This window comes from Schistocerca cancellata, chromosome 11, assembly GCF_023864275.1.
Source record: "Schistocerca cancellata isolate TAMUIC-IGC-003103 chromosome 11, iqSchCanc2.1, whole genome shotgun sequence".
In the NCBI taxonomy this organism is placed as follows: Eukaryota; Metazoa; Arthropoda; class Insecta; order Orthoptera; family Acrididae; genus Schistocerca; species Schistocerca cancellata.
The window spans coordinates 70,086,755-70,111,313 of NC_064636.1; the positions used below are offsets into that span (position 1 = coordinate 70,086,755).

At 41.0% G+C, this 24,559-nt stretch overlaps 1 protein-coding gene across 2 annotated transcripts in view; it reads right to left on the reverse strand.

Annotated features, from left to right (window-relative positions):
* Positions 1 to 24,559, reverse strand: part of LOC126108115 (solute carrier family 35 member E2A-like) — a 144,732-nt gene that overhangs the window by 19,427 nt on the left and 100,746 nt on the right. For both annotated transcript variants that reach the window (XM_049913346.1, XM_049913345.1), the window contains exon 7: positions 24,300 to 24,474. In XM_049913346.1, the coding sequence (XP_049769303.1) occupies positions 24,300 to 24,474 (175 nt within the window). The remainder of the gene's footprint in view (positions 1 to 24,299; positions 24,475 to 24,559) is intronic.

Genomic DNA, 24,559 nt, shown 5'->3' on the forward strand with positions numbered 1-24,559 from the left:
CTCAGTATATTTCAGTGTTCTGGATATATATGTGGTGGTCTGTTTTACCTCCCTCACTCTGTACACACAAACTTTTCCACAAAATTTGTGAACAATTACATATACAACAGCATCCTGATGGTTGTTGAATTATTTCCTTGCCTGCCATTTATCTACTTCGTGTTTGCGATATTCCTGTTTGAAGTGTTGCACAAGCATTTTTCAAACTGACAACTGGTGGCTGTCACTATTAAAACTTTATTTTCATAATGAATTACATAACCTACTGTTTGCATGTATGTTTTATTTTTGTGCACGAATCACGAGATGGATGGGCGCACCATATCTATAAGCTGGGACAACGATAAACATAGCACCACAGTTGTGGTACCTGCCTGTCGACTGTGTCGTCAGTTCCTGCCTTAATGAAATGGTACACACCACGGAGGGACAGTGGCCGCGACAATGCCTATGACACCACAGGAACAAAAGAAAATTTGTTATATGGATACACTGAATTGGAATCTATTAATTAAGAGAGAAAAATCTTGGACTTTGTGCCTGTCAACTTTTTTGTCATGTTCTGGATAACGTAACAGCTTTGTACCACACGGTTACTGTAAACAAGAGTACAAGATACAAGACATTGTTAATGAGAAACCCCACATTTATTTCAAATAACTGGATGTCAGACTTGTATTCTTAACTTCCAGAAGTAACTTCCAGAAAAGAAGATCGAACAGAAGCGGCTGGCAAGTGTGTTGAAATAACAAGGCGAGCAGGATTAAATAGCAGGAAGTCTTAGCTCCTGGTCAGACTTTACTTGACCACCTGATATCACAATAAAGAACTACTGGAACATCACAACGAACAATCCAATGCTGTAGCCTCCCAGCTATCAATATAAATCAAGCATTTCTGCATCTTCTATTTTATAGCACTGTTGTTGTTGTCGTCTTCAGTCCTGAGTCTGGTTTAATGCAGCTCTCCATGCCACTCTATCCTGTGCAAGCTTCTTCATCTCCCAGTACCTACTACAGCCTACATCCTTCTGAATCTGCTTAGTGTATTCATCTCTTGGTCTCACTCTACAACTTTCACCCTCCACGCTGCCCTCCAGTACTAAATTGGTGATCCCTTGGTGCCTCAGAACATGTCCTACCAACCGATCCCTTCTTCTAGTCAAGTTGTACCACAGACTTCTCTTCTCCCCAATCCTATTCAATACCTCCTCATTAGTTATGTGATCTACCCATCTGATCTTCAGCATTCTTCTGTAGCACCACATTTCGAAAGCTTCTATTTTCTTCTTGTCCAAACTATTTATCGTCCACGTTTCACTTCCAAGCATGGCTACATTCCATACAAATACTTTCAGAAACGACTTCCTGACACACAAATTTATACTCTATGTTAACAAATTTTTCTTCTTCAGAAACGCTTTCCTTGCCATTGCCAGTCTACATTTTATATCCTCGCTACTTTGACTGTCATCAGTTATTTTGCTCCCCAAACAGCAAAACTCATTTACTACTTCACGCCTATTCAAATATGCCCAAAATGGTATAGCAGTGACAAACAAATGTGCTAAAAAGAGACTTAACATGACTGAAAAGAATTAAAAATGACTGTTAAAAACTATGTAATATGGGTAAAACTGCAAGGAAAAAATATACATTTTTATGTGTACGACATAAAGCATAACAAGGTCATTTTTTATGCATAATGTTTGATGAGCAAAGCACCCAGGAAATATGTAAAGAAACAATTTTGGGTTAACTTTGTACTGTGTGTACTCAGTTGCTGTTTATACATGACGACGTATATAAATATGTTTAAGTATATAAATAAACTGTCAAAACCTCACTTAACTACAGATTTTGTTTAATATAAGTAACCCTGCTGCAGAAGGGAAAAAAGTGGACCAATGGAAAACGCTCTTGTAGGAACACAAAATGTCTAATACATTCCTCTGTAAAAATCTCAAAGTGGGGAACCAGTCACCTCAGTTCTCGTTCCACCTCCCTCATCAAAAATTTTGGCATGCGGACATCTTTGCCTTTTTGTGCCGGAAGACAGTTACGGTGGGGGAGAGAAGAGACAGTTCCAATGGGAGAGGAAAAGAGAAGTGACAGTGATGGTGGGAGAGGGAAGGTGCCAGTGAAAAAGAAAGAGAGCTGGATAAAGACAATCACAGTGGGAGCAAAGAGAGAGGAGACAGTGGAAATGAAAAATAAAAATGGGTGGACACAGTACATAGGACTGAGAGGTCTGGATCCTCCCAGACAGTGAGCTTCAACATGTAGGTATACGCAGGGTGCATTTTGGACTGAAATTTTAAACACATGAGTGTAGGGGAAAAAATAAGTGAGAGTCCCAGAATTTTTTACCAGCCAAGGAGTGAGAGAGACACTGGTAATGGGAAAGAAAGACAAAAGGAGGCAGTGCAAGTGAGAGAGCGACAGTGGCAGTGGGGTATACCGTAAATCAATGAGAGAAAAATGAGAGACTGCGAGACAGACAGGTATAGATAGCAGCAGTGAGAGGGAGGTGTTGAGTGCAAATGCTTCACTACAAAGAGAGACTGGGTAAAAGGATTTAGAATGTTGTGCATTAGATGATTGAAGACATGTTCGCAGGCCAAAATCATTGGTGGAGATGGTGGAATGAGGATTCAGAGATCTCGTTCACCACTTTTCTGTCAGAGTCTTTTAAAGAGGAACATATTCATCCTTTTTGTACTCACCCAGAACACTATTCTGCTGGTGTAACTTTGCACAGATTACTACCAGCTGTATGCATAGTGCAAAGTCAAGACCTATTGTATTGTGTATTAGAACCGGGGACCTAGAAATGACGGAGAGGCTTTGTCCTGCTGTAGCCCTCAGTGGTACACAACCCCACAATAGGCCACAGCAGTCCACCCACCCCACTGCCGCCGCCTCACAATGAACCCAGGGTTATTGTGTGTTCGGCCTCCAGTGGACCTCCTCACAAGGCAGCCATTATGCAGCAAAAATTGGCAGATCTTCACTTACACATCCTCATACACCCACCCGCATACCACTGTCTGCTCCCAGACCTTAAGAAACAGCTCAACGGAAGATGATTTCTGAATACTGTGGAACCTAGAAAGGCTGCAGATGAGTGGTTTCCAGCACAATAGACTTTTTGTAGATTATTTATTTTAGATGGGTTAAAGAAGCTGGAACAAAGATGCCATAAATGTGTTGAGCTCAAAAACAAATAATTTTTTTCATACCCATTACAGCATTTTTCTTTATAAACTGAAGGACTTACCAGCAGCCTGTCATAACAGATTTCTGTCTCAGTAAGTCACGAGTAAAAATTTTCCTCACTCATTGCTATGAGCACCTTCTTCCACATTCAAGACATATTTCATGATGGGGCAAAGTTATGTATGCCATCATTTTGTGATAAACATAATAATTTTAATACTGAGTCTATCTGCCACGATACAAATAAATACAAATGTGTTTTTTAAGAACAGAGGTGAATCATCCAAATTTTCACCTACAGTAGTAGTGATCAGGGGCTCAAAAAACACGGACACACAACTTTATTAATCACTGAGATACAAAACATCTGCTTTGAGTTTTTAACTCTAAGTGTGATATTTCTTTTGTGTCAAAATAGAAAACGTGTATGAAATAAATTGATAACACTTCTGCAGAGGTGACAATAAATTATCAGTTAAAAATATATTTGAGTGTGGAGATTTTTGTGCTGTTGTTGCAGTTGTTTAAACAGTACACTGGATGGCAATTTTTGCCAGTCTCCACAAAAAGAAGCACCTTTGGGATGATGTAAAAAGTCATTCAGACTAGAAGGTGCACAAAATAACTTAGCCCATATCTGAGCAGATGGGACCGAAGAAAGGAAGGAAGGAAGACTGGGATTTAATGTCTCGTCAGTATCGAGATCATTAGTGATGGAGCGCCAGCTCTGCACATTTCAAGGACAGGGAAGGAAATCAGCCGTGCCCTTTCAAAAGAACCATTATGTGGAGCAATTTACGGAAATCGTGAAAGACATAAATCAGGATGGCCGTACATGGATTCGAACCATCATCCTCCTGAATAGGAGTCCAGTGTCCTGACCACTGTACCACCTCGATCGGTGGCACGGTACGAGTGATGGCACCGATAGTGGTGGGGACTCTGCCATGAATGGTCACCATATGGTAGGGACAGCGCAGTTTGGCAGCTGAAGCCTACCTAAAAAGATATCTCGCATAACTTATTTGCTACAGGTAGCAAGTTAGCATCACCGAAACGAATAATTCGACAGACAGAGACATTCAAAGTCAATAGTTTCTCACTAGAGTACCAAAAAGGAAATAATTGGAAGAACAAACCAAAATGGGACCAACCACACTCTGCCAGAAGGAAATCCCTTAAAATAAATAAAGTGTAAAAAATATAACATGAGAGAAAATGTCTCTTACTGTGATACAGACAATGTAACGTAATGAACAGGGGTCATGTGGACACTACGTAGCACTCTCCCTGACAACCCGTTCAGCAATATTGCCTACTACATTTTTTCCCCCCTCCTTGTGATTCTTTAAACCTCTCAAACACAGCCTTTAATAAGAATTTTATAAAGGGATGAAATGGTGCAATGAGCTATTGCCAGAATGGAAGTTTCAATGCTGTTTTTCTCTGTGACAGCTGTATGCATATTTGGGCGAAAAAAGATAGCATTTCCATATTTACCACGTGATCTTTCAATGGCAAGATGTATGCCATCTGTTTTTGGGCTGCACATGTGACAAACTTCTACATATTTTCTGTATGCACAGAATACACTGAAGTGACAAAAATCACGGGATACCTCCTAATATCGTGCCGGAACTCCTTTTGCCCAGCTGGTGCAGAAACTTGACGTCACATTGACTCAATAAGTCACTAAGAGTCCCCTGCAGATACACTGAGCCATGCTGCTCCAATAGCCATCCATAACTGCAAAAGCGTTGCCAGTGCGAGATGATGCGCACAAACTAACCTCTCGATTATGTCCCATAAATGCTTGATGGGATTCGTGATAGGTGATCTGGTTGGCAAAATCATTTGCTCGAATTGTCCACAATGTTCTTCAAACCAATCACAAAAAATTGTCACCTGGTGAGAAGACATCATTGTTTGGGAACACGAAGTCCGTGAATGGTTGCAAATGATTTCCAAGTGCCAAGCATAACCATTCCCAGTCAATGATTGATGCAATTGGACCAGATGACCCAGTCGATTCCAAGTAAACACAGCCCACATCAGTATGGAGCCACCCCCCACTTGCACACTGCCTTGCTGACAACTGGGGTTCACGGCTTCGTGGGGGTCTTCACCACGCTCGAACCCTAGCATCCGCTGTTACCAACTGAAACTGGGACTCATCTGACCAGGCCACAGCTTTCCAGTAGACAAGGGTCCAACCGATACGGCCACATGCCCGAGAGACGCCGTGCAAGTGATGCCGTACTGTTAGCAAAGGCACTCGCGTCCATCGTCTACTGCCACAGTCCATTAATGCCAAATTACGCCACACTGTTCTAAAGGATAATTTTTGTTGTACACCCATCATTAATTTCTGTGGTTATTTTATGCTGTGTTGCTCGTACGTTAGCACTGACAACTCTACACAAATGCCGCTGCTCTCAGTTGTTAAGTGAAGGCCATCGGCCACTGCATTGTCTGTGCTGAGAGGTAATGCCTGAAATTTGATATTCTCGGCACACTCTTGACACAGTGGATCTCAGAATATTGAATTCCCTAAAAATTTCTGAAATGGAATGTCCCATTTCGCATTCAACGACTGTCCCTATTCAAAGACTGTTAATTCCTGTCGTTCAGCCGTAATCACACTGGCAACCTTTTCACATGGACCACCTCAGTATGAATGACTGCCCTGCTAATGTCCTGCCCTTTTATATCTTCTGTACACAATACTGCTGCCTTCTGAATGTGTGTGCATCGCTATCCCATTATCTTTGCCACCCCAGTATAGGGCACTGGTGCTGACTAACTGCATAGTTCTTGCGACTGACTGCATAGTTCTTGCAGGCATTTTTCTTGGTCTGGTGTTTTGCCTTCTATGCTAATAGAGATAATGGTTAAGTGTGGCCATGAAAATTGGTCACATGAAGATATTATTAATGGTAGTAACGCCACGTGTCAAACTGGAGAACTGTGAGGTTCCACAATATCTAGGAGTGACACTTGATAGATCACTTCCTTTAAAGAAGCACTGCATGAACTGCAAGTGAAATGTTTCCACCAGGAACAATCTTCTACAGAAACTGACTGGATCACAGTGGGGTGGTCTAGCTTGAACTGTACGAATTTCTGCACTGGTACTATGCTACCCTGCAGCAGAGCATGCATGTCCTGTTTGGCATAATTCGACAAGTGCCGAACAGGTGGACATAGCTCTTGAAAACATCTGCAGAATCGTTAACAGGTTGCTCGAAGTCCACTCCAGTTTAATGGCTTTACCACCTTGCAGGAATAGCATTACCTCCTGTCTGAAGAGAAATAGCTGTGAATGAGGAAAGAAAGACAGTGGAGCAGGAGAGAACCCGTCCTTTGTATGGGCACGAACTGCACCTGCAACAACTGATGTGAAGGGGATGTCAGCTGTCAATACACACACAGCAAGCAATACCTTGTGAACCAAATGAATTTTATCATCAACTTATGAAAGTGCTTGCCAGAAGTACAGTTTTACTGTACAGGGTGTTCGTTCTAACAGACAACATTGAAAAGTTGTAATTCTATTTGTTTGTCTCTGAGGGGGACATCCAATGACACCACTCTCGACTCACAACCCCACCACATGTGTGGGCGATGGGAGGCAACTTTGAAACCTTCAATAGGTACCCCAATTTTTTTATTCCAGATTACAATTCTACAGCAAAATCTACATACATTTTGTGATTCTTGAGTTTCTCTCGGCGTATTTGATAATCAAAATATCCACGGGTGTGCTGCCGGTCTATAGCGTCCAACGGGCACAATATTTTGGCGATCATGGCTGCTCAGAGGGAACTGAGCAGCCATAGTGTACGGATCTCCGTGCCGGCACGTTCACAGGAGATCAGTCCGTCAGTTCACCTGATGATGGCGACATGTATGATCGTCGAAATATTGTGCCCGTTGGACACTGTAGACCGGCAGTACACCCGTGGATATTTTGATTACATACATTTTGTCTGAAGCATTTTATTTGTTTTGACATGGGTGGCACTGCAATTGGAGAAATATGAATGGGTACACATTTGCATTTTGAGACATGCTACTTGATGGCCGTTGAATATCCAATGGCACATGGGACCCCATCTCCATGCTGCAAGGGTAGGACACACCAGTATTTCACAACTTCTAATTGGAAAGCCCATTTGCCACACTGTGTTCCTCCAACACATCGAACAGGGGACTACTTGACGTGCCACTGTGATCATGCAGTGAAGTACGAAGTATCATAACAGGCAGTACACTGTGACCGGAGAACATGTACCGTGCAGATGTAGAACAGAATAGCGGCTCTAAACATTCCAATACTTGTGCATTGTTTATTGCCTGCACACTCCCCTATCACTTGGTGAATAAACATACAGACAGACAATGAATGTTACAACTGCTGAAGTAAAACTGAAATGGTCCTGATTTACAGAGAACGTAGGAGACATTTTGAGGCTCCTGTGGCCTTGTTTGCCAAGTGTTTTCCACAGAAACCTTGCTCTTATTCATTCTTTCACAAGGCTGTGAATGTCTTTACATCTGATGGCAGCATACAGACCGGCAAAAGGAAACGAAGCAAATGTGTTACAGGAGAAGCTAACGAAATAGTTGTACTAGCGGCAGTGCACCACAACCCAGGATAAGTGCCTGGCAATTACACTGCAATTCTGGATTGTCAGAAGGTAGTATGGTCACAATACTGCAATTGTCATAAGTATCATCCATACCACGTATCACTGCATCAAGAACTTCATGGCACCAATTTCTATAACTGTGTAGTGTTTTGTGAATGGGTACATCAACAAATGCAAACAACCCCCACATTCTTTGCCAAAGTACTACTTTCCGATGAGCCTACATTTGGACCTCACATCTTACAAGCATAACATGCATTACTGGGGTATAGACAATTCCCAATGGGTATGCCAAATTGATCATCAATATTCCTGGGCAGTTCATATGGTGTTGCATCACGGGGAACAAACTCATGGATTCCGTATTTCGTCGGCAGCGCATTGAATGAACGCAAATATCGAACATTTTTTGGAACAGGAACTACCAGAACTACTGCTGGGTGTTGCCCTGGATGTTCAACAACTTATGTGGGTTCAGCACAATGGTTGCCCAGCGCATTACGAAACTTAATCACAAGAAGCATTAGACAATGTTTACACTGAGCCATGGACTGGCAGAGATTGTTCTATTAATTGGCCCACTAGGTTACCAGATTTGTTTTTGTGGGGATTTAAAAAGATAAGGTGTACCACCAATTGCCAACAGCTCGTGAAGACATGCTTGACTGCATAAGCAAAGCCTATGCTGACATTCCCACAGATATGCTTCTGTCCTGTGTACGGTCATTTAAAAAGCAGATCACTAAGTTTGTTGAAGTTGGTGGTACTATGTTGGAACACTTACTCTAATTGGAAAAGTCGAATAGCCTTTGTCTCGAGCCACATCCACTGTGGTGTGTCGAGAGCCCCATCTGATATGTTGGAGGAATACAGATTTGTGAATGGGGATTCCAATTATAAGTTATGAAATACTGGCCTGTCCCACCCTCACAGCATGGAGGGGGTTCCACATGCCATTGGATATTCAAGGGCCATTGAGTAACATGTTGTAAATTACAACTGCGTACCCATTTCCATTCCTCTGGTCACACGACCATCTTCAGCGAAACGGAGAAAATGCTTCGGATAAAAAATATATAGATTTTGCTGTAGAATTGTAACCTGCAATAAAAAATAGGGGTTCCCATTGAAGATGTCAAAGTTAAGCCCCCTCAACCCCCTCTTCCCTTGCCCACACATGCACACCACCCACACAGAGGGTGGGATGGAGGGTCGAACATGGTATCACGGGGTGTCCTTCCCTGAGACAAATTGGAATTATATCTTTCTTTAATCAGATGAAGTTTTTGAAATACTTGAATGTCTTCAGTAAAATGAGCACCCTGTATACATTACACTGGTGGGCCTTCTTCAACAAGTGACTCTCAAATATGTTTTGGACTGCACGACTGTGCAGTAAATGGAGTGGCTCAACAGTTGATGTATACAGATGATCTAAAGATGGCATGTAATTACTGCAATCTGGACAAGTAAAACTTCTCTTGTAAGACGATTACATTTTCCAAATTTGGAGAGCGCTTTCCTGCTTACGATGTCAGGTGACCAAACTAACAATGACATACAAGTACCAGAAGGGAAAACAATGGCTACACAGTGGATGAGGCTCCATGTGTGAAGTTTTTGGACATCCAGATGGATGATGATAACATGAGGTTGCACCAACATGTTCACAGCTTAATGAAGAAGTTCAGTTCTCCCTGCTTCAAGCTCAGAAATCTCTCTCACTGTGTTGATTCACAGACAGGACTGCTAACACATTTTCATTAGTTATGTCCTATGATGTAATCTTCTGGGGCACTGCAGCTGGTCTGAGGAAATATTTTTTAAATGAAATATACAATAAGTCTATTACATAAATTTAGTAATCAAACATCTTGTAGAATAGTGTTCCGAGATCTTGGCTTTCTCGCACTTAAATAAAAATACATTTACTTCTTATTAGTATTTTTGTGTAAAAATTATGATGTATTTGCGATGTCCTGCGAAATTCATAACCACTATAAGTAAAGTCAATAAAAGGTCCGTGTAGACTTTGCATCCCTGTCTAACATTAAGGATAGGACTTTATATTCTGATTCAGAATTCTAGAGCAAGATACTGACAAGACAGAGATAGATGCCTCATAATATTAATGTTTACATTCACCAGATTTTTAACCTTTGCAGTATACAGACAGCAAATAGTGTTCTCCAAAAATCACTGCTGTGACAGAAATGCTTAGTTTGAAGTAATATTTAGAAACAGCACAGCTGAATAGTAGTACTGTGTTTGAGCATGACTAACTGCCTGAGCAGTTGATGTTGCAGCTCAAGAAATCTCAGGTTCAGCTCAAGCTTTTCATCACTGCACCATCCCACAATTTCTGTTGAACTATCTCCATAACATGTCATAGCACTATCAATTATTATGAATTTTTATCATAAAAGTAATCATCAGTCATGTACAGCAGTATCTTGTAATGTGCACATCGTATGTAAACACAGCCACTACAGCCATAATTCAGGAGATAATGACGGCCATGATTCAGTCTAATTCTCAAGCTTTACATCATCCTGAAATCTTGCGACATCAGTTCCTACTATCCCCACAATGGGTCTTGTTATTATTATTATTATTATTATTATTATTATTATTATTCATTCTCACAATCCTACTTACAGATTTAATGTAATTTATTTCATTTATTAGGAATTCAATTCCAAATAATTTTTCTTCTTTGTTTAATCTCAATGTTGCCATTTTGTTTTAAAGCAAAGTAACAACTGTTAGCTTTTTTTAAATATATTATTCTAATATGTGAACAGAGACTGAAATGCTGATTTGCAGCTCTCTTGGTAAATGATCTGCAACTCTCTTGGTAATTGATTTGCAACTATCTTGTCAAATTGTTATAGTTTTCATTAACAAAATAAAACACGGTATATTTGCGTAATATTTTTGAAGGATAATAATTTTTGCATTTGATTCTTCACTTTGCATTTAAAAAACAACCACCATACATGCAGCATCCAAAAAATAGTAGATGATAACTCCAATTAGTTCAAATAAAACACTTCTCACGATCACTTACTTTACACAGTGTGAACCAACATTCACCTGAGCGTTCAAGCAGCACTCGATACCGTATCATGCTCTGTAGTGTATTGGGAAACCTTGAGCTTATTTGAATGGAAATATCCTTTTCCCACTGTGACTGAATAGCCTAAGATGAGACGCACAGGTACTTTTTTCAACTTAGCTGCTTTTCTCCTTACAGGTGAAATTTCCAGAAGTTGCTGTCAGTACACTTAACATACAAGTAACCTACAGTGGCTATTTTTTCCTGATAATGTATAACTTGACTCATCCCACATTCCTGAGGGCTCTCCACAGTGGGATGTGAGCGAGACTGATTCTAGTAAAACTTACATTATCTGTATTTCTACTTTTTCTCTGCCACTGACTACCTTTCCCAACTTACACTCTTCTTTCTGGTCTAACTAGTCCATTCAACTGAATTGTTAAGCACCCCTTCTGCCGTTTCTTACTTCTCATTTTTCAAACCTCGAGTGCAGCTGGAAATTCATGGACAATTTCTCCTGTACCCTGGACATTTTTGGAGTCAAATAATCAGATAGCCCAGTTTAATTCAACCTTTCCTGCCCTCTTATTGGAAGCAACTGCTTCGCCTTCTCAAAACCTGCTGCTCTAGTAGTAAAGGAGTTTTGATATTTGGGGAGCAAAATAACTGATGATGGTCGAAGTAGAGAAGATATAAAATGTAGACTGGCAATGGCAAGGAAAGTGTTTCTGAAGAAGAGAAATTTGTTAACATCGAATATTGACTTAAGTGTCAGGAAGTCGTTTGTGAAAGTATTTGTATGGAAGTGAAACATGGACGATAAATAGTTTAGACAAGAACAGACTAGAAGCTTCCGAAATGTGTTGCTACAGAAATGTGTTGCTGAAAATTAGATGGGTAGATCACATAACTAATGAGGAGGTACTGAACACAATTGGGGAGAAGAGGAGTTTGTGGCACAACTTGACTAGAAGAAGGGATCGGTTGGTAGGACATGTTCTGAGGCATCAAGGGATCACCAATTTAGTACTGGAGGGCAGCGTGGACGGTAAAAATCGTAGAGAGACCAAGAGTTGAATACACTAAGCAGATTCAGAAGGATGTAGGTTGCAGTAGGTACTGGGAGATGAAGAAGCTTGCACAGGATAGAGTAGCATGGAGAGCTGCATCAAACCAATCTCAGGACTGAAGACCACAACAACAACAACAACAACAACAACAATTAAGAAGCGTCAGTAATTTATGAATTATGTTCTTTTATGTACAGGGTGTTCCGTAAGAGTGTGCAAAAATTTAACAGGATGTAGAGGATGCTCCACTGTACAGTTTGAGGTAGGGAACCTGGTGTCAGAGAAGCCAGCATAAGGAGATAATCGGAATAAAATCACATTACAGAGTACTGTTTTTATTTACGTCAGTTAAAGTTAACTGCAGATACCATCATGGACAAAGCGAATGTACCATTTGTACTGTAACTCTGCTGAAACTGACAGCCAGAAACCTGAACGCAAACATGACAACGGCGAACAAGATTCTGAAGCATCCTTACAAATATCCCTGGTGTGTTTCAAATCACATCACAGGCAGGTACAATTCTGGCAACTAATACCATCTCCGCATCAACTGGGGTTTCACACACAAGTGACTTTAGATATCAGCGTAAGGAATAATCAAGAGTATTCAGGTCAGGCAACCTCGCAAGCCACGGAATAGCACCACCCCTTCCAATTCAGCGACCAGGAGATACAGCGTTGAGATGGCCGCGGACATCCACACTGAAGAGAGGCAGTGCACCGTCTTCTTGTATCCACAGCCTGTCACGAACAGCCGAGGGCACATTCTCCGACAACTCGTGCAGAGCTCTTTGTACACACCTCAAATACAGGTGGCCATTCAGATGGCCGGGTAGAAGATATGGCCAATAAGATTGTTGCCTACAATGCCAGTCCAGATATTCACAAAACGTACTTATGGTGTGGCTCACTACAGCGTGCTGTTCCTACTGTCCCAAATACAATTAAATCAAATGAGGTCTTGTCTGTAAACACCCGATTTGGCAGAAATCTGGCGGATCAATCCATTTTTGAAGCAACCACTGATACAATGTGACTCTGTGTAAAGCCAGTCACAAGCACTGCACGGACCCGTTGTGGGCGATATGGGTCTAATTTTTGTTCGTGAAGTATTTGCCACACACTAGTATGTACAGTGCTCATTTCACGTGCAATATGAGGATTACTCGTAGTGGGGTCCACTGCAATGTGTTCCAGAATCTCCTCTTCAAAATTGATTGTGCGAGTGGCCCTTGTGCTGCCAGGTAATGAATGGGCCTGTTGTTGATTCATAGAATGTCCTGTCTTGGGAGAGTGTAAGAAAGATACAACAGAGCCACATTGTTGTTGTTGTTGTGGTCTTCAGCCCAGAGACTGGTTTGATGCAGCTCTCCATGCTACTCTATCCTGTGCAAGCTTCTTCATCTCCCAGTACCTACTGCAACCTACAGCCTACTGAATCTGCTTAGTGTATTCATCTCTTGGTCTCCCTCTACGATTTTTACCCTCCGCGCTGCCCTCCAATACTAAATTGGTGATCCCTTGATGCCTAAGAACGTGTCCTACCAACCGATCCCTTCTTCTAGTCTAGTTGTGCCACAAACTCCTCTTCTCCCCAATTCTATTCAATACCTCCTCATTAGTTACGTGATCTACCCATCTAATCTTCAGCACCACATTTCGAAAGCTTCTATTCTCTTCTTGTCCAAACTATTTATTGTCACACTCCACACAAATACTTTCAGAAACGACTTCCTGACACTTAAATCTATACTTGATGTTAACAAATTTCTCTTCTTCAGAAACGCTTTCCTTGCCATAGCCAGTCTACATTTTATATCCTCTCTACTTCGACCATCATGAGTTATTTTGCTCCCCAAATAGCAAAACTCATCTACTACTTTAAGTGTCTATTTCCTAATCTAATTCCCTCAGCATCACCGGATTTAATTCGACTACATTCCGTTATCCTCATTTTGCTATTTTAGATGTTCATCTTATATCCTCCGTTCAAGACACTGTCCATTCAGTTCAATAGCTCTTCCAAGTCCTTTGCTGTCTCTGACAAAATTACAATGTCATCGGCAAACTTCAAAGTTTTTATTTCTTCTCTATGGGTTTTAATTCCTACTCCAAATTTTTCATTTGTTTCCTTTACTGCTTGCTCAATATACAGATTGAATAACATCATGGATAGGCTACAACCCTGCCTCAGTCCCTTCCCAACCACTGCTTCCCTTTCATGTCCCTCGACTCTTGTAACTGCCATCTGGTTTCTGTACAAATTGTAAATAGCCTTTCGCTCCCTGTATTTTACCCCTGCCACTTTCTGAATTTGAGAGAGAGTATTCCACTCAACATTGTCAAAAGCTTTCTCTAAGTCTACAAATGCTAGAAATGAATAAACTGCATAGTATGTGTAAACTTGTGTGCATGTTAGTTGTAAATAAGCTGGAAAACAGTAATACTACACAAAGCAGTAGACAAGTTTCTTCCATATCTCCTTAAGCCGACTTCTCTGAACCCAGGTTCCTTATCTTAAATGTTTCAGTTGAGCATTCTCTATGTCCTATATTTTGTACCCTCTTGCGGAAGAAGTCTGTAACAGGCGTAAACATTGTTTACAGTGTACCACAGTGGTGTAGGTATAGCTGAGACACACAATTTGATATAAGGCACTTGAGGTATACCATGCTGGAAAACAAACTCACATTGGCCCACATAAGCTACAGTGCACACTCTCAGTAAAATTGTTACTGAACATTAAAAACCATTTGTTCTTCCACTTGCAAGATGTAAAAATGACATCTGTGTAAATTTCCAAAGCATAAAATTATCACGTAAATTGTTACTTCTGTCAGGCCTTTTCACTGTGAAACCACTGTACTTGTAAGGGTTGAGTTTATATTAAACAGTACACATAATTAGTTTTTGCATAATGCTTACAAATATCTTTCGTCTTTCATTACCCTAACAGGGAAGTCTAAATTAATAATATTCACAAAATAGCTTACTAACACAGCAGCATAAGAGGGCGGGAGGATATTGAAAATCTAGCAGTGTGTGCTGGATGGCTTTTGTAAACCAACTACAATGATTTTCCCAGGTTGATGGACCACAAGCGTGCTGTATAAATTTGTTTGGTGGAAGTAATACATACACCGACTCATCTTAGAAAACCTGTTTGGAATTTTAACAGTACACCTTTCCGTTACGCACAATGCCTCTCACGTAGCGCCTGCCACAAAAGTCTACAGATCATCTGTGTGCTGGTCGCATACATACTAAACGAATCTGTGGCAAAATGTAATGTGCCACTTCTTTGTATGTTCTCTTGCTTTTTCACTGACCCAATCTGGTAAGGCTCTTACATTGATGGCTGACACTCAAGAATGGGTCGAACAAAGTGTTTTGTAAACCACTTGTTTCACAGAAAAGTTACATTTTCTTAAGAGTCTTCCTGTGAATCTCAACTAACATCTGCCTTTCCTACAATTAGTTCTGTGTGGTCATTTCAACATGAAGTAACATATGAAGATAACGAAAGACAACACCTTTTAAAGCCATGTCACTACTGGGAAATGTGCTTCCAATTTGATTTTGTATTTTCCCATTGGGTCTTGTGATGTCTGATTTTTATTATTTTTTCCATGAGACATTAATCAAATACAATTTATTTTCACAGTTTTCCCCAATCCGTGAGTACTTGTATTATTCAGAAGATACCCTGCAGAAAAATTTACAGTGCACAAACAGATTTTTATTCATGTACGGCATGCAGAAAAAAAAACAGTTTGAAGCAAACCAAACTACCACACACCATATACCACCTTTTTTTCCAAGAAACCATATGTGGGAGAGGGAAGGAAGAAAGGAGTGAGAGAGAGGGGGAGAGGGAGAGAGAGAGGGGGAGAGGGAGAGAGAGAGAGGGGGAGAGGGAGAGAGAGGGGGGAGGGGGAGAGGGAGAGAGAGGGGGGGAGGGGGAGAGGGAGAGAGAGGGGGGGGGAGAGGGAGAAGGCAGAATGATTGGAATATATATCACTTAATAATATCACAAACATTTTAAACACACATTAAGCAACGTCTCCAAATGTACACAAATACTAACCATTAAAATGACTACATGTACAAACAAAGCTATTTACAGAACACACCATCAAGGCATTATATACAGAGAAAGGTGCTTAACTTTTTAACCTGGAATAATTTTTCATCTGTCAAAAATATCTGTAAACTCTTTTCACTCAGACAAACAGTGACCAATGCAATTTTTCATTCAGGAATCAAGTTCTTTTTCTTTTTTTTTTTTTTTTAGTTTCATTAGAAAAATAATGAACTGATGCCTGATTAATGAAGATCCGAAAATGTGTTTGTTTCAATAGTCCCAGCTCAATGCCCATCAAGGTGAAAAAAAGATTACAAATATCTTTGGGTCTACACACACACACACACTCTCTCTCTCTCTCTCTCTCTCTCTCTCTCTCTCTCTCTCTCTCTCTCTCTCTCCACAAGTCGTTACAAAAAATATCAAAATCTTCTTCAACAGTTCTAGAGTTACTGTTAAGATACGACATGCAATGAACAGCCATGTAATGGAAAATCCTAGACAGGACAAGGTAATAAATACGTTGGTGGCATTACTTCATCCTTATTTGACTTTGATTGTTAATGATATAAAAGACAAATTAAATGAATTATCTGCTTGAATCACTTATTTTATTCAAGTGACTAAATAGTGTAAGGTTGCTGTCCTCACAGTTGGTACAAATATCGATGTGTGCATACAAGTCTAGTGACCAATAGCAATGGTGAGTTGCTAGAAGAAGTGAAACTGCATGCGTGCCTCAACAATGAGTTTTTTGGAATGAGATTTTCGCTCTGCAGTGGAGCGTGCGCTGATATGAAACTTCCTGGCAGATTAAAACTGTGTGCCGGACCGAGACTCGAACTCGGTCCCACGTTGAGTCTCGGTATGGCACACAGTTTTAATCTGCCAGGAAGTTTCAATGAGTTTTTTGCCCAGCGTTCAGTGCCACAGGCAGTAGCAGTTGGTCGACAGAGTTCTTGGCGAACTGTTGTACTGAACCATTCTACAGACTGCTCGCGAGACTTTGAAATACTTGGTCTGTGGGTGATAAGAAAGTTTTTTGAAATAGTAGGTGGTCACACAAAATGGTTAACAGTTAATTAAATTGCTCATCATTTAGTGCAGTTAAAGGAAGTGGTGTGCAGTATTTCTTAAGTCTGATTATAGAGAAGGAGGTTATCATTAACAATAAATCATTATTATCAATCAGAAACCTCCTATAAAATAGTGAAACTAATTTCTCAAGCCATAAACGTACTGCTTAATCAGACAAACAAGTAAACCTCCATTTATGCCAGAGCTATGATAAATGGTAAGAGCATCAAGAGGGCAGTGACTGAAATGGAATGTGCCTCTCGTCTGTTAAAAGGCATTTCTGGCAGAGCTTTGATAATATCGTGGAACAGGTTGTTGAGCAGAGCATTTGTTCTGGCGTTGGAATAGATGCCAATGTAGTCCTAAATCTGTCACATGTGGTTTTCTATTTATCTCATACTACAGTTTCTAAAAACTAAACTAGGGGAATACCAGTGTGGTTTCAAACCAGACAGAAGAACAACTGATCAAATATTTATGATTGGAGAAGGGACGGAAAAGTTCTATGAACATAATATAGATCTGCACTTCTCACTCACCGATTTCAAACAAGCCTCTGGCACATAGAGCTGAGAGAAGTAGGCATATGGCCTAAATTAAGACATTAAAAATCAGTCTCATGGTAAATGAAAATAAAACAAAACATGTGCTAATGTCATACACTTGCGACCAGAAAAGTCCCTAAATGTCTAAATACAAATGGAGAATGTTTCAAGGAAGTGTCCTCTTTTAGTTACCTGGGAGCCTGAATATCAATACCACATTGGAAGGGCTATGAGGGAAAGGATACAAAAAGGAACAGGGCTTATATACCAAATCTACAACTCTTCAGAAACAGCCATGTTACAAGAAGGATGAAACTTTGCCCAGTTGTCACATATGGGTCAGAGGTATGGATTCTGACAAGAGACAACAAAAGTGCTTTAGGAACCTCTGAGTGAACATTTTTATGCAAAACTTATTATCCTGTAAGGGAGAAGAAGGCTGGAGGATATGTTAGAACACTGAGTTACAAGTATTAATACAAGTAAGTGATATAGTAAAATTTGTCAGATCTTAATGAATGCGATGGGCTAGAGCACAGAGAAATAATAGCAGAGCACAGAATACAAAAGAAATTGATGAAAGGTGTGACAATGATACGAGACAAAAATGGAGACCTAGAAGAAAGTGGAAAAATTATGTAATAGAAGGTCTCCCCAGTATGGGAGTTCAGTGCTGGAAAACAGCTACAAAAATTGAGAAGCACACAGAAAATTAGTTCAAGAAACCAAGGTTTATGAGAGGCTGTAGCACTGGAGGAGGAGGAGGGGGGGGGAAGGGGAGGGGTGGAGGGGGGGGGGAAGGGGAGGAGAAAAAGTAGAAGTAGTTCCTTAAAAAGTAAACTATGTGTCATCGACAATGCCTTACTCTTGAAAATCACACTACATAACCATACAAAGAAAATAAAAATAAAGAAATACAAACGTGTATGTGCTTTACTGGATTCCAGTTTTTTTCAGCGGACAGAGCTATAAATATTTGTGAACCTGAATTGCTCGATGCTGAGATGGAACATCTCCACAATGCACTAATGAAGAACAAATATTCGTCCGCCGAAATAAAACGTGCGTTGAGACAGCCACGCAGAAATCATAGTGATGTATGGGCTACTGCAAAATCTAAGGTTTTCCTGCCGTTTGTTAAAAATGTAACGGAAAGAATAGGGAGGATCTTGACGAAGTGGAATATTACCGTAATTTACAAGCCCACCAGGAAGATACAGGAATACCTTAAGCCTACCAAGGACGCTCGCAAACCACTGGAAAAAGCTGGAGTGTATAGGATCCCGTACAGCTGTGGAGCTGTTTATGTGGGTACCACTAAAAGAACTGTTTCAAAACGTTTGGAAGAGCACAAGGGCAATTGTAGAAGAGGAGAAACGGAACGATCAGCTGTTGCGGAGCGTGCTATCCAGCCAGGGAACCACCATATTCGTTTCGAGGAGATGCAAGTACTAGCGGTCATAAGCGGATATTACGAAAGGCTCTACAGGGAGGCAATCGAAATTGCCCAACACCCTAATAATTTTAATCGAAAGGAGGAGGGCGTGAAATTAAACAGTATATGGATGCCGGTGTTGAAGATGTGTACCACCCGTCCACCACTGGGTGATGGCAACGGCGATCGACGGCAGCGGACAGCAGCCAATTGCACTGATGTTTTCAAAACACATGACGTCACGCCTCGGTGCGGGAGTGCGCGGACACGGAATTTAGCGGCAGTCAGTAGTGAGCTGTTGGACCTTCTGTCGAGCTACGGACTCCCTTGAAGTTGTCTCCTGCAGTCGGAGATGAAACGTTGGGAATTGACACAGAATTCATCAACTGACCACGGCATAACAGCCCGGATAATTATAATGGACATGACATTTCCGGCCGTGAAAGTCTACATTTTAGTATAATTTCCAAATCACTGTGTCCGACGAGTAACAGGTAAGTAATGTAGTGGCTTTTCAAATGTGACATGTAGCACATTCTGTAAATACAGCGAATACCAGTTTCCAATAAAAAAATATATGTTTTGGATTATCTGTGTTTTTCAGTTATCTGTGCCATTTCAAGTCTGCACTATGGTGTATCACCGGGAGCTTGCTTGACATAGAAAAATTCCGTACCTTATCATCTCCTACTTTTATGCAAATAACCTCTAACAGTGTGAGTTTTAGTCATTCTTCTGACAGGGAGCAAACACAACTGCAAACATTTCAGCAAAGTCAAGCACACAAAAATCACTACACGTCCACACATTTTAATATTTTAATGTGCCACAACAGCACAAAATACTGCACTACTGGACAGCAGGAATTTCACAAAGCAGCAATGTTAGGGCAATCTCGTAAGTATCTGACACAGCTGCATCACAAATGAGGTACTTACCACAATGTGCAGTAGTGGTTGGAGGCCAAATAAGTGCACAAGTCAAATTTAGAAAAAAAACCATAGAAGACTTTATTCAGGTAAAAGTCCAATTACAATTTTTTGTCTTTCCTGATAAGCAGTTCACAGTTCACAGCCATCTCTTTTCACAAATGTGTACCGACTGCAAGAAAACTATAGTGAACAACCACTATGACATGTGTAGTACAAACAAGATCTGGGTATCTTTTACAGCAGTAATCTGCTGCCCTATCACACATTAGTACAACACAGGGGAAATGCTAGGGAGTTTTGAAAACAAAAGGTTACACAAACATGTCAGAACATGACATTAACAGCTGGAATGAACAATCACTAAAAGATGTATTAACCTCATATGGTCAAGGGAACAATATAAGTGGAAGATTTAAGAAAGAAATGTTCCAATTAAAATGGGTGTAAGACAGGAATGCAGTCTTTCTCCTTTAAGGTTCAACCTGTACATCGAAGAAGCAATGAAAAAAAGAAAGATGCAGGAGTGGTACTGAAATTCAGTGTGAACAAGTATCACTGATAAGATCCGCTGATGACATTGCTATCCTCTGTGGAAATGAGGAAGATTCGTGGGACACTGAATACGACGAACAGTATACCGTGTACAGAATACAGATTGCGAGGATATCAAAGAAAGACTTAGAGTATTGAGGAGTGGCAAAAGTGAGATTAGCAATATCTGGATACTGAAATGGAAATGAGTGGTTGGCATCATTGGCCGGGAGGCCCCTTATGGGGCAGGTCCGGCCGCCTTGGTGCAGATCTTATTACATTCGACGCCACATTGGGTGACCTGCGCGCCAAATGGGGATGAAATGATGATGAAGACAACACAACACCCAGTCCGCGAGCAGAGAAAATCCCCGACCCAGCCGGGAATCGAACCCGGGCCCCTTAGGAAGGCAGTCCGTCACGCTGACTATTCAGCTATCTGAGAAGACATATCTGGATAATGAATAGATGAAGCGAAGGAATATTACCTCAGAAGTGAAATAATGGACAAAGCAAGACCGATATAAGCAGAACATACAGGCAAAGAGGATATTCCTCGCTAAAAGACATCTCTCCCAGTATCAAATGTCAGCCTTAGTTCGAGGAACAAATTTCTGAGAAGGTCTGTCAAGAGCAAAGCATTGTTTGGAAGTAACTCACAGACTGTGAGAAAAACTGGAAAAGACAGCAATGAATGCATCTGTGATGTGCTATTACAGAAGTATACTGAAAATTAAGTGGACCGACTAGATAAGAACTGGTAAGGAAAGGAATATTTGGGAAACACTAACAAGAAGAAGGGCCGTGATGATAGCACATATGCCAAGACATTAGGAAATGACTTTTATGATATTATAGGTGTCTGCAGAGAGGAAAAATTGTCAGGGAAAACAAGATTGATATATAGTCAACAGAGTGATTGAGGAAGATGGGTGTGGGTGACGCAACCACTGGTCTTGAGGTGAAGATGTTAGCACAGAAAAGAAAAATCACAGTGGGAAGTGTCAAACTAGTCAGAATACTGTCAGAAAAATGGCCTGCCTACATAATTATAATAAATAATAATTACAGTAAAAGATGACAGAATTTTGTAATTTATCTATGGCTGGACAATCACCACCGAATGTGTCACAAAATGGAACTCGAATGGCTCATTTTTTTCCTCTTTAAAGTTGCAATCCATGGAAATGCATTAAAAACACAGGCAATGTTGGATAATACAAACAGGACAGAGGGAGTGAAACATGAAGGCAGGCAATTTCTGTCGAAACTGTGACCAGTTACAATATAACATTTTTAAATATTTTACTGTCCTATTTGTCAACTTTTGAACAACCATAGTATTATCATCAGATGGTGGATAGTTACAGGAACTTTACACAGGATACTAAGTGTGGCTAACTACTCACTGCAATTGTGGCAATGTCATGTAATGCCAAATGCCCGGAGCACAACCCATGAAAAGGATCAATTACGGTGCTTCTATTCAGTGTTTCTTGCTATATTTTAAACTGTTGGTATCGAAGTTCTCAGTTTCCACCCTAGTACATAATGGATACTTTGGAAGTACCATACTCCCAAATCTCATCCAGCTAAAGCTGGAAATAAAAGATGGAAAAAGATAATGAAGGACAAATTGGCTGAGGAGCAGTTTGGTTTCAGAAGGAATTCAGGCAAAAAAAATCTGTTTCTGTAGCAGAGTGGTTAATGTGCGACTGCCATGTGAAGCACCTGGGTTCTCGTCGAGCGCTGGGACAGGATGCATTCAGTGTTGTGATCCCAACAGAGGAGTCACTTGAGTAAGAAGTAATAGCTCAGAGGTCTGGAAAGCCAATATTGGCTGGTAAAGTGGCCCGTTGGCACTAAATGACATGTCAAGGCTGGAACGCAGAGCTGGTCGAAAGCACAAAAGAAGCAAAAGGACACCTAAAAAGTTTGGCAGAGCAGATAATTGAGAAGGAAAGAGACCCGTACATTATTTTGTGGGTGTGACTTGAGATAAACCTGTGGAAAAAGCAGGTGACCTATAAGCTCATTACACGTAAAGCAAGAAGTGCAGCCAAGAATGAGAGGAGAAAGCACCAACTAGACAATTAGAACAGAGTCAAACAATGCTGCTGTGTGTCTCCTGCCATTTTCAATCTGTGCTTAGAGAAATAACTGATCACTGACTATTAGGTGACAAGAGGGAAAAAGCTACAGAAAGAAGAATACAACGTCTGGTGGCTACAGTGGATTAAAAAGATTTGCAAGAAATAGTGGAGGTCACTGAAGCTAAAGGGTAGATTTACACTTTGTGTAAATATAGGCAAACTGAATTTTCTGGCACCCTACATGAATTTACACAAACATTCTCTTCCTTTGGCAGTAATGGAGGCAATCAAACCTATTTACTGAGATTTGGCAAATCCTGAGCTACTAAAGAAGCGTTCACACGGGAAGACCCAGAATGTGAACGAGTCCTTCAATAATGTTGTGTGGTGTCATGTGCCTAAAAATATATTTGTTGGTCTTATGACTCTAAAGTTAGCAGCGTCTGATGCTGCAGTAACTTTTAATGGTGGGAACTATGAAAGAGTTAAGGTTCTGGAGAAGTTAGGGGTAAGATTTGGACAGACCACAGCTAAACGACTGCGGGAACTGGATGAGCTTCATGTACGTGAAGCAGAGTTAGCTGCTCAGCAAATGACAAAAGAAGCAAGAAAGAAAAGGAGGAGGCAAGCACTGGGCTGTTGTGACACTGAAGAAGAGACAGACTATGGACCAGGGCAACTGTAGTGCATAAAAGATGCAGAAATGTAAGTCTGTATAAGAATTTGTAACAAAAAAGTTTTAAACCTCAATAGTTCTGAACTACATTTTTTGCAATAAATGACCCATTTTCTAAAAAAGTACAGATGGTACAGACATGAAATTTTCACAGCATGCCAAGTGTGAGATTCAACACACATGGATCTAGAATAATTAAAATATCCTGAGTTGTTTTGTTTTTATGTTCATTTATTTACAAAATTCTGTCAAAAATTTAGTGTTTGGGAAAAAAAATACAATTTTAGTAATAATTCTAGCTCAGTGTACCTAGAAAGGTGCATTCAATAGTTATGGAAAATTGTAAGTTGGTGTCTTAAAAAGTTTCCAAGATAACGGGTGACAAAATTCGATAATTTAACATTTGTGGCATAGGACATACAATATCCCCTCTTAAAAGAGAATGGGGGCTTACAGAAACAGTTTTAGAGTGGTCTATGGAAGGGGAGGTGAGCAGAGAAGAAATTTCAGACCTCGGCTATTGTGCCGGATGGCAGCAAATACTGCAACATCGAGAAGGAAGGGATGGAACACCACAAACAGAGACACAAAGGATCTGATAATACAGTAGAAAACTGATGATGATGGTGGTGGTGGTGGTGGTGGTGGTGGTGGTGGTGATCCGAAACTTCTGGGAAGGGAAAGGGGAGGTGGGATACCTGAGGATTTAAGACACAACGGAAACATGACAAGTGTAATAGTCTCAGGCAGCCAGCCACACATGCTTATATTCAGAAGGTAATGTACAGCATGTCCACACATTGTGCCCCAGCTCCTACACGACACTTTTCCCAAACGCATGCAACCCGGTGCGGCACAGCTGACAGAGAGGGACTATGGGAGAGACGGCACTCTACTTGTCCGCGGCGTCCCCGCGACCCACCTCGCCGGGCCCGTGGCGCAGCCGCCTCCGCCGGTCGATGTCCTGCGCCTTGTTGTACAGCAGCACGCCCGCGATCACTGTCGCCGTGCCCAGGCCCGACAGCATCGTCACCGCGTTGCCGAACAGCAGCACCGACAGCCAGATGAGGAACGCACGCTTCACCGTGTTGGCCACACTGCGGACACAGTCGCACCGTGTTAATACTCCTTCAAATTACAACACTATAGGCATGCTTAACATTTTAAAGAAAATAGTTCTTA